The 10,246-nt window shown below is 36.9% G+C and overlaps 1 protein-coding gene across 2 annotated transcripts; it reads right to left on the bottom strand.

Moving 5' to 3' along the window:
* Positions 1–758: 758 nt before the first annotated feature.
* LOC136222493 (acetyl-coenzyme A synthetase, chloroplastic/glyoxysomal) lies at positions 759–6,811 on the bottom strand. Of its 2 annotated transcripts, XM_066010272.1 has the most exons (20): positions 6,555–6,811; positions 5,984–6,333; positions 5,761–5,904; positions 5,489–5,644; positions 5,245–5,367; positions 4,997–5,165; positions 4,827–4,909; positions 4,436–4,537; positions 4,223–4,311; positions 4,018–4,108; positions 3,364–3,477; positions 2,823–2,899; positions 2,661–2,739; positions 2,462–2,530; positions 2,182–2,357; positions 1,959–2,015; positions 1,729–1,819; positions 1,493–1,591; positions 1,165–1,369; positions 759–1,037 (listed from the first exon to the last, which is right to left on the bottom strand). In XM_066010272.1, exons 1-19 carry the CDS (start codon positions 6,574–6,576, stop codon positions 1,184–1,186), a joined length of 2,277 nt encoding a protein of 758 aa, XP_065866344.1. In that variant the 5' UTR covers positions 6,577–6,811; the 3' UTR covers positions 759–1,037; positions 1,165–1,183. The 2 variants fall into 2 exon arrangements, with proteins under 2 accessions (XP_065866344.1, XP_065866345.1); XM_066010273.1 differs by having other exon boundaries at positions 759–1,369; positions 5,984–6,203; positions 6,555–6,808.
* Between the last annotated feature and the right edge of the window lie 3,435 nt (positions 6,812–10,246).

The following is a 10,246-nucleotide window of genomic DNA, read 5'->3' as shown; positions in this document are numbered from 1 at the left end:
AAATATATAAGACCATTATCTTTATTGTTTCTCATCTCTGCGTTATTCCTTTCCTTTATTTTCCTTTCCTTTACAATCTACTGTATCTGAAATCAATTTTGAGTGTTCTTGATTTTCTTCTTAATGGTTCAGATTCGTAAGCATTAGGTCTGTGCTCTTTTGCTTGTTCTCCATACAAATAGCATCTTCTTCTAAATTGTGAGCGCGAGTTGTGAGAGAATGACATAGATGTGTGAATTGCTTTTGACTGATAAATAGTAAAGAGTAATTTAGTCATTTCCGAATTCATAAACGGTAAAAAATCTAACAAACAGACAGAAGGACTAAACAGTTCATCGAAAAAAAGGTTAGGACCTTGTTAAAATATAGGGACTAATTACCCAATAATATATTATCTTTTTTTAGGATGGAAAATAATTGATTATCAAATAATGAAATAGTTAATCATTTAATTTCATAGGAAAAAAAATTGAAGATTAACTGATCTGTACATAAAAATGTAAAACTATATATACAAATAGTTATTCCATATCGTTTACAAATAAAAAGATATTTCTAGATTAGTTTAAATGGTTAAGGACATCAAGTTGCTAAAATTAGAGATCTCGTATTCAGGGTGTACGCATGATCGGAAACACAATATTTAAAAAAAAAAAGATATTTAATAAATCTTAGATTTTTTCCTTCACGATTAATTTTTTTTTTCCGTTTTAGATGTTAATTTAGATTAATCATAAATTACAGGACAATATCTGATATCACAAAAAAAAAAAACATAATAATAATAATAAAAAAAAAGATAACCCCACAATAATGCTATTGTTGCACAGAGACATCTTATTTAAAACTAAAAAAATGCCAATGTAAATCTTGAAATGGCAGGTAGGGTTATTTGATGTTGATGTCAGACAGAAGCTGCCTGCATTATTATAAAACATAGAAAGTTCGTTCTGATTCCTATGGGCAAGCAAGTAAGCAGATTAGGTTAATGCTGCAGTTGGTTGTTGATTGAAATTTTGAGCCCAAATTTGTTGTTTCTGAAAATAACACTAAATGTAAATGCAAAACTTTCCAATTAATAAATGCAGGCCAAATTCAAATTGCAGACATCCAAGTGTAGCATTAAACCGATGCCGGATAGCTGTAGAACTGAGAGACACATACCCCTAAAGACAAGGTTGGTTCAGGTATCAGCCAGTGCTATAAGCTGATCAACCACACCTGGATCAGCCAGTGTGCTAGTGTCTCTGAGTTCATCTAACTGCCTCGAAGCTATTTTTCTCAGAATCCTTCTCATTATTTTTCCACTTCTTGTCTTCGGAAGCCCAGGTGCCCAGTGGATTTTGTCTGGTGCTGCAAATGCTCCTATCTGAAATTTTAACAATCAATACAGCATATGCACTTCAACTAGTTTCACTTGGATATACAAATATAAGTCATGCATAATGCTCTCATAAAAAATGTGGTCAGACCAGAGCAGAAGCATGCAGACCTGGTTTCGCACTGTCAGGATAAGCTTTTTCCTGAGTTCTTCACTGTAAGGAATGCCATCCACAAGAGTTACAAAAGCATAAATACCCTGTCCTTTAACCTGAAGATATTAACAAAGGATAAAAAGGATCTGAGTTAACATTCTGGCAGCGAGTATCTGCAACTATTATGAATATCTTTTATTGCATTGCACTTATTAGTTATTGCTCTTCCTCAATCTATAATACACAGATGTACCTCGTGCTCAACACCAACTACAGCAGCTTCAGCACATTGAGGATGAGATACAAGAGCTGATTCCACTTCTGCTGTCCCAATACGATGACCACTGCATATTATTATTGGTCATTTACAGAAAGGGAAGGCAAAAAAGGTTAGCACCGGAGGTTAATTTACTCCATCTATTTATGCTTGTTCAGATACAAAAGGGATAACAACAAGAAAACCTTAGTGTTTAAATCATGTACCTGACGTTGATGACATCATCAACTCTTCCAGTTAGCCAGTAGTATCCATCCTTGTCCCTGAAACATAGATTTCAACCATGAGTCCTTAGGACATGTTATCCGTATCCAGACCAGTACAAACTATGAGGAAACAACAGTTGTCAAGTCAAGATAAGAGACACCTCGATCTACACAATCTTCGAGAAAACCAATAAAAAAATGCAGCGGTATATTGATAACATGCCTGCTACAGCCATCACCACTGAAATAATATCCAGGGAATGGCTTGAAGTATGCCGTTTCATATCTTTCATGATCGCCATAAAGTGTTCGGAATGCCCCAGGCCAGGAGCTCTTTATACAGAGATATCCACTGCACTCTCCTTCAATTTCCACTCCCTTCTCATCCACTATGACAGGCTAAAATAGTACCGGTGATTTGATGAAAGAGGAATTAATGAACAGAGAGAACCAAAAAGGGAATCAAAATGAGAAAGTTTAAATATTTCATTTCATTAAAATACCTGTACGCCAAAGAAAGGAAAAGTTGCAGAACCAGGCTTTTGCGGCCAGGCACCTGGTAGTGGAGTAATCTGACAGATAGCAAGAGACAATCGTGTTAATACCCTGATGCCACATGTTTGGTATAACAATAGAGAAAATAAAATTACAAAGCACAGGGCAACATATGAACAACAAATACAAAGAAATGAAACCAAATACCATAAAGCCACCAGTTTCAGTTTGCCACCAAGTGTCAGATATAGGGCAACTTGAATTTCCAACTACATTGAAGAACCACCTTTAAGAAACAGGAACTTGTTATAATTCCTTCTGATATAAAGATATCCAGATCAGACAAAGATAAAAGGTAGGTCTAAGAACCTCCAAGCACTTGGATTAATGGGCTCTCCTACACTTCCAAGGACCCGTAAAGATTTACGTGAATGACGAGTGACATACTGCATAACCAGCAATATCTGATGTCAATATTTACTCAGGAACAAAAAACAAAGTTTTCAACACATAAGAACCATAAAAAACATAAAATAACCAGTGGAATTTAGAGCAGACGGCTCAATGATACAATTAAAGCTCTTCATAATACAGATGAAGTATAAAAACTGTCTCAGAGCCACTTCCAAGTTTGGATCCTACATATTCGTATAGGATATAATTTGACTAAATTGTAAGGATAAATATGCACCTAAAAGCTCATGGATTCAAGTTATTAGATACTAGAAGACTTCAGCTTAAGAGAAGCTATGACCATAGTTCATGATTTTTTTGCAAATATTTAATGTGAAACCAAACTGATATAGTTGAACAAAAGACAAAAGTGCTATTGAATTTTGATCTTATCTTTGATTGAGGAAAAGAAAGTTATAAATGTCCAACAGATTTTCTTGTAAGAGGAATATCTTGCCTCATCACCATCACGCATGAGGGACCGCACCAACGTTGGGGCAGTGTAAAATATTGTCACCTTAAATTTGTCAACAATATCCCAACAGCGCCCAGGATCAGGATAATTGGGAGCCTGCAGGTGATATGCTATTAAGTAGAAGAACTTAAAGATTCAAGCAAGTCAAACAACAGATTACCAAGGAATATAGCGTAACATGCCCCTATCCAGTGGTTATAGTTCTCAACAAGTGAAATAAATTAGATATATATATAAATATAAAAATTTTAGATATTTCAATATTGCACAATATGATTTTCTGGAAATGCATATTAATCAACTTCTGATCCATTTTTATTGTTTCAAAAATTACACAAATTGAATTTAATTATTTTTCTTTTGGGGGGAAAATTTTGAATTAAATTTGTGTTGAATGAATAATCTGATATTGATGTACAACTATACCTATATGGGGGTATTTATTAACTACATTAACTTTCATCAATTGGTGTGAAAAACTTGCAAGCTGATTCTTATGGGAAGGAGGGAGTACTATTGATCAAAAAGAATTGGAAGATATGAAAATTACCTATGACAATTATTTTCTGGAACATTTCATCAATTCTCAACATAAAATGTGAACAAAGAAAAAGTTTATATGTTCGAATACATTACCCCCTCAAAGATGACATTAGTTGCTCCATTGAGCATGGGTCCGTAGGTCACATAGCTATGTCCAGTAATCCAACCACAATCTGCTGTGCACCTAGTGTACAACAAATTCATAGTAATAAAATTCAAAATGCTGATAAGAGTTTTCGAATTGAAATTTTCAGGAAGAATCCGAAGAAATGATGATACATCTGAGTTTCATCCATACCAGTAGACATCTGAAGGCTTATAGTCGAAGGCGTACTTGAATGTTGTGGCAGTGTAAACCATATATCCTCCAGTTGTATGAAGAACACCCTTTAAAAGTAAATTAAAAGATTGACAGTAAGGGAAAATAAGGAAAAGAAATGACGGAAAAGAGATGGACAACAAAGCGAATGTAAAATAGAAAAAGCTTTGTTGGAGGAAAATTTTTAGGCACCTTCGGCTTTCCTGTGCTGCCACTAGTATATAGGAGAAAAAGAGGATCTTCTGCATCAACCCACTCTACTTCACAAGTAGTAGGATATTTTGGAACAACATCCTAAACATAAACTACAATCAATAAAACTCAAAAGATGGAAAACAAAGGTATTCAATGTGAAGAGTCTACAATTCAAGTGATATCATCACATCCTAAATTAAACATTAGGCTCATAACCCCGAGACAGACTCAATGGAAATGACTGGAAAATCGCTTCAAACATTCTGTCTCCTGTAAATAATATGAAGATCCAGTGCAATATTGTGGAGGTAATTGATATGCCAATCATAATCTACAAGATTTTTTCTGTTTTTTCAAGTAATACATCAATGAGGTGAAACATACTAACCTGCCACCATACATCTCTTCCCTCCTCCCATTTAGTGCTTTTCCTCTCCATAGCAGATTGATTTTCATATGTTAAACTTACATCTGATTGAGGGAAAGAAAGAGGAAACATATAGATATATGAAAGAGATCATCATGATTAAACCACGAGGAATAATTGCATTCCCATACCTACTGAGATGCCATTTTTTGCGGATTCAGCAAGTGCAGCATCAACTATGTCTTTGAGGGGAATAACTTTAGAACCTCTTTTGACAGCATTACAAGTAATTACAATTTTTGGTTTACAGTCCACAATTCTCTGAGCAAGAGACTCTGAAGAAAATCCTGCAAACACAACCTGAAGGAATGAAAAGGGTAAGAGGCATTTGTTAAGGAAGACCTCAAAAAAGACACAGGATATTGCTTTGCTTTTGTACCGAGTGCACAGCACCAATTCGAGCACAAGCTAGCATGGCGATTGGCAGTTCCATAAGCATGGGTAAATAAATTACAACAGCATCGCCTTTTTTGACGCCTTTATCTTTCAAGTAATTGGCCAGCTGCACAAAACAGTAAACAAATTAATCATTAATGCAAGAAACATCTGATTCCAAGTTAAACACTTCAATTTTAGACATGGTTTTATGGATTTGAAGATAGAATAAAGAAGAAACAGAAAACCTGGCAAACTCTTTGAAGGAGCTGGGAGTAAGTTAAGGAATCTTGGTTGCCAGGCTCATTAGGCTCCCAGTAAATGGCGATCTTGTCAGCATTTCCAGATTCAACATTTCTATCCAAACAATTGTAACAAATGTTGGTGATACCGCCCTTGAACCACTGCGTAATATATACTAACTAGTGTTATTGTTTTAATCCCTTAACAACGATTAGACCAATGACACTCATTGAAGAAAGCAACCAGACAACGAAGCAGCTAAAAGAGTAAGAATGACCTCAATCTTGACATTCCCCTGGCGGACATCGAAATTCTCCGTGACTACAGATTTTCCCCAGTTCTTCTTCCAGTAGAACTGAGAAGCAATATCGGACCAAAATGCAGCTGGATCGTCGACGGACCTTTTGTACATCTCCAAATACTGATCTCAAAATCCAAATTAATGAAAAAGTTGAGATAAAGCAATGCAGTATCCAGTGACAGGAGAGATGAGTGATTACCTTTTGAGGAGAAGGAAGAAGAGCCTGACGAGTGAAGTCAGCGTTAGGGAAGACGAGATCATCCTCTTCAGAAGCCAAAGCTTCACCTAATATAACTGCGTTTAGTTTAGAGATTTTACCGGCACCGGAAGGGAAAGTAGACATTGACTCCACATGGCGAAGGTGATTTTTTGTCGTTTTGAGATTGTGATTGGCCATCCGGAACTGAAAGTGAAGATCCCTGCAACGGCGGCTGAAAAATGAAGCGGAGGCGGAGAAAAACCTCCTTCCGGCAGTTGAAGAATGTTTGACCAAAGAAATATGAAGATTGAAAGGAGAAGATATTTGAACAGCTAGAGCTTCACGGACTCCTACTCCATCTCCAACAATATCAGAGCGTGGACGCCATTTTTGTTTTTAATTATAGTTTATTAGTATCAATTATTTGGAAAATTGAAAGAGGCAATTATTATTCTATCGTTATAATTGAGAATTTCAAAAATAAATAAAGAATGGTCAACGTGTATATATATATATATAAAACTGGAATGAATAGAAGAGAAGAGAAGAGAAGAGAAGAAGAATGGCTGACCTGTTGTTGGTGCTGGCTTCATAACGACTGTCTCCAATCCAACAGGTAAGAAAATGGAAAAAGGAAGTGAATTGAAGTGGAAGTAATAATATAATAATATGCAAGGAAAACTATTAATAGAATCAACTAAATTAAGGTAGAATTGATCAACCAAACCAAGCAGTTTGATAAATATTAGAAATTGGGGAAACTTCTGTTCTTGTGTCTGTTTTCTATTGCCAGCACATCTCAACCCAATGGATGATTATCTTTCATTTTTGTTTTTGTCCTAGACTGCGAGTGGTTCTTCTTTCTGTCTTTCTTGTTTAAACATAGCTGTAGCTCGTTATGGTCTAAGCTTTTTGTCACGACCGAAGTTCGTGACGCGCAGACAGAGCGGATGCTTGCTGGTGGAACTTGAAATGTCGAGTGCGGGATTAGCATTAAGGAAGAGTACTGCTATATAGGTGGCATCCTGTCCTCGGAAGGTGTTCATCTAGGCACTAAACTGGTTCGCAAGCTGATCCCGCTCCCCTGATGAGCCCATGGGAGGGCGAAAACCAGCCAAGCACGGAGACGACAAGGCTGACCTCAAGGAAGTCCCGCAACTTGAGGTGCCGCACGGGAGTTGCCTCTGCGTGAAAACTCTGACCCCGTGACATTTTACATAGGCGGAGGAAGGATCACCCTTTCCTATGCCCACTGCTTACTAACCATAATATAGTAAGTGAATTACTATACTTAGTCTAGGTTTCCACACTTACTCTAGGGAAATAACGAAGGTGTCCTCCTAACAAATTCATTAATCCTTTCAAATTCTTTTTTTTTTTTGAAAGAGTCCTTTCAAATTCTTAAATCCTCTCAAAAACCCAAAACTTTCTAAAATCTAATCCTGACTAATTTGGTAAAGAAAAACATGGATCGGGGGAGGAGCAACCGCAGGAAAGGACTAATGATACGTAATTTCGTTTTATTTCAGTTGTTTATAGTCAATTCAAACGTTTTTTAAAAATCAATTTTTCGGTGTCGGGACATATAAACAAGATGCTTCCACCACAGGTGGGACGTATGAAGGCGTATTCTTCATACGCCCCACCTGTGGTGGAGTCACATTGTTCATATGCCCCACCTGTGGTGGTACCTAATATGTCTCACCACGTGGTGAGGCATATAAGCAACACGCCTCACCGTGTGGTGACACATATTTTGCACACGCCCGCATTCCGTAGAGAGAAAAAAAAAATTAATTTTGCTTCCCCAAAGTAATAAAGGGCAGTTTCGTCATTTTTCTAGACTAAATGTGGGAAACCTAGCCTAAGTATAACAACACCCACTAACTAATTGTCAATTTCTGACACTGTATAGCGATTTATAAACCCATAAATTACAAAGTTGATCCAAAACTGGCTATATATTTAGATTCATTATACTATCTCTTACTAAATTATTCATTATATGTTATTTTTCTCGAAATACTCTTAATATATATATTATGACTTAACCAATTCTGGTGGAACATTACTATTCACTTCTCATCCTTTGCAATCTAACTTTAATTTCATACATCAATCTAATATCCAAACTATACATGTAAGTATATTGTTGATTTTACATACATAAATTCCTTTATATAGGTTAATTCTGTGTATTTTAAGATAATGCTAATGTTGGAGACAAAAATTTGGAGGGTTTATCCAATCCGTACTGTTCGCAGTTTATGATTTTGCTCCGTAGAATTGTAAACTTCGAAGCAATTGGCTCTGTAAAATCGTAAAACCATGATCCACAACTAGTTATAGGGTTTATGAGAATAGCGTTCGCAATTTGTGAAATTGCGAAGTACTGTGAAGCACATTTATTTCGCAATTTTCTTCCCTGGTCCGCAGTTGCCTAAACTACGAAGTAAATTTCTTTAGATTGTTTTCGTTTTGTTAGCGATATTTTTGAAATATGCTAATTTCAACCTTGTCACGTGTGGTTAGGGTGCGGGCGTGCCAGAGAAATTATTTCTCAATTATTAAAGTGGGTTAAGTTTATGGATTTGCGCGCCAAAACTTGAATTCTAAACGAAACGATTGGCGAGGGACGCAAGGATTGAAAAAGTCCCTCTTGGGTCTCTAGCGCCGTTATAGAAACTTTGCTAGATAAATTGTTTTATTTAAGCTAATGCGAATAAATTGAAGACGTGAAAAATAAAGAAATTGAAAGATGCGAAATTGACACAAGATTTAGTGAAAATTGGTATTTTATTGATGAATAAATGTTTGAAACATGAAATTGGAAATGAATTAAATTACAATTGAGAAATCTCTATATTAAACATATAGGTAATCAATTGAATTGGAACAAACAAATCAATACAAAGAATTGAAATGCGATAAAATAAATTGAAATTCAACAACAAACTCGGAGCCACAATAGCTATCTCGGATTGAAGTTAAATTTTGGTGTAGGTGCGAGGTCCTCGGAGAGCTGCAACCGGTCGGGCCCGTACGGTATGTGCTTTGTACAATGACTAAACGTTGGTAGGCAAATGGGGCAGATTTAAACCTTGACTTTGGGGAGCTTGGTTGGAGTGCTTAAGAACACGGAATTGGACAAGTAAATAGTGTAAATTGAACTTCGGGAAGTTAGGAACAACTTTCTATGAGGGATCGAAGGCTAAAACAGATTCTAAATGGACGGAATCTGGCTTTGAAAACAACTAGTCGAATCTGGGAAATTCTGGGCAGAATATCTAAAAGAATTTGGGGTGCAAAGATCAGCTTGTAAACAGAGTTTCTGGACACGGAATTGAGTGAATCAAAAGGCTAGATCGAAATTCAGGACGTTAGGAACAACTTTGTCGAAGGGATCGAAGGCAAAAAATAACGTTAAATGGACAGAATTGGGCTTTGAAAAAGGATGGACGAATCTGGAAAATTATTTTAGAAAGGAAATTCTAATTGAAAACTTGAGCAGAGTAACGACTTTGAAACACTAATTTGAGTCGAGAAAGTTGAAAAGAGGCTTTTGGAACTTGAATTGAAGCTAAAGGAAGCTAAAGGAGGGACTGAAGCTACGAAAAATGAAGAACGAAAGGAAGAACTTGAAGAACTAAGAACGAAAGAACTTAAGAACTAAAGAGCAAAACTAAGGATTAAGCATTGGAGCTTGAGAGAGGGGTTTTGTTGTGTGTTGAGTGTGATTTTTAATGAAGGGGGGGGGGGGTCTATTTATAGTATTATGGAGTGGTATTTTGGTAATTATTGAGTGGTATTTTGGTAATTATTCACCAACTAACTCAACCAACTCCAACTAACTTCCTCAACTACCTCCAACTACCACTAACCACCAATGTCACATCATCCCACTACCTCAACTTCCACAAACTGCTGTTGACTCCTTCCAACTGCTGCCGGAAGAGACGATACGCCCCGCGTATTCTTGGTTACGCCTCGCATAGTGCAGCTTCTAGAGTTGGCGCGTTTTGTTGATGGTGCATACGCGTGGCGTACTTGGCATTACGTCCCGCGTAAGGAAGTATGTCTTGCGTATGAGAATGGACGCCCCGCGTGTTGGAGCTTCTGATCTCGAAACGCCTTGTTCCCAAGTTTTACGCGTGGCGTCCCTGAGGTTACGTCCCGCGTATTGGAGCCTCTGAAGCAGACCTTCTCTGGTTGCTTGATCTACGCCCCGCGTATTGGAAGACACGCCATGCGTAGTGCCGGACT

The sequence above is a fragment of the Euphorbia lathyris genome, chromosome 3 (genome assembly GCF_963576675.1).
Source record: "Euphorbia lathyris chromosome 3, ddEupLath1.1, whole genome shotgun sequence".
In the NCBI taxonomy this organism is placed as follows: Eukaryota; Viridiplantae; Streptophyta; class Magnoliopsida; order Malpighiales; family Euphorbiaceae; genus Euphorbia; species Euphorbia lathyris.
This window is presented reverse-complemented; position numbering and strand designations above follow the sequence as displayed.

Bases quoted from the DNA above. Each gene is read 5' to 3' on its own strand.
- LOC136222493 (XM_066010272.1), bottom strand. From the start codon at position 6,576: ATGAAGCCAGCACCAACAACAG. The intron at 3,478-4,017 runs GTAATGTATTCG...TATCACCTGCAG, and splicing joins CTAATGTCATCTTTGAGGGG to GCTCCCAATTATCCTGATCC. The intron at 1,370-1,492 runs GTCTGCATGCTT...TTAAAATTTCAG, and splicing joins TCCTGACAGTGCGAAACCAG to ATAGGAGCATTTGCAGCACC.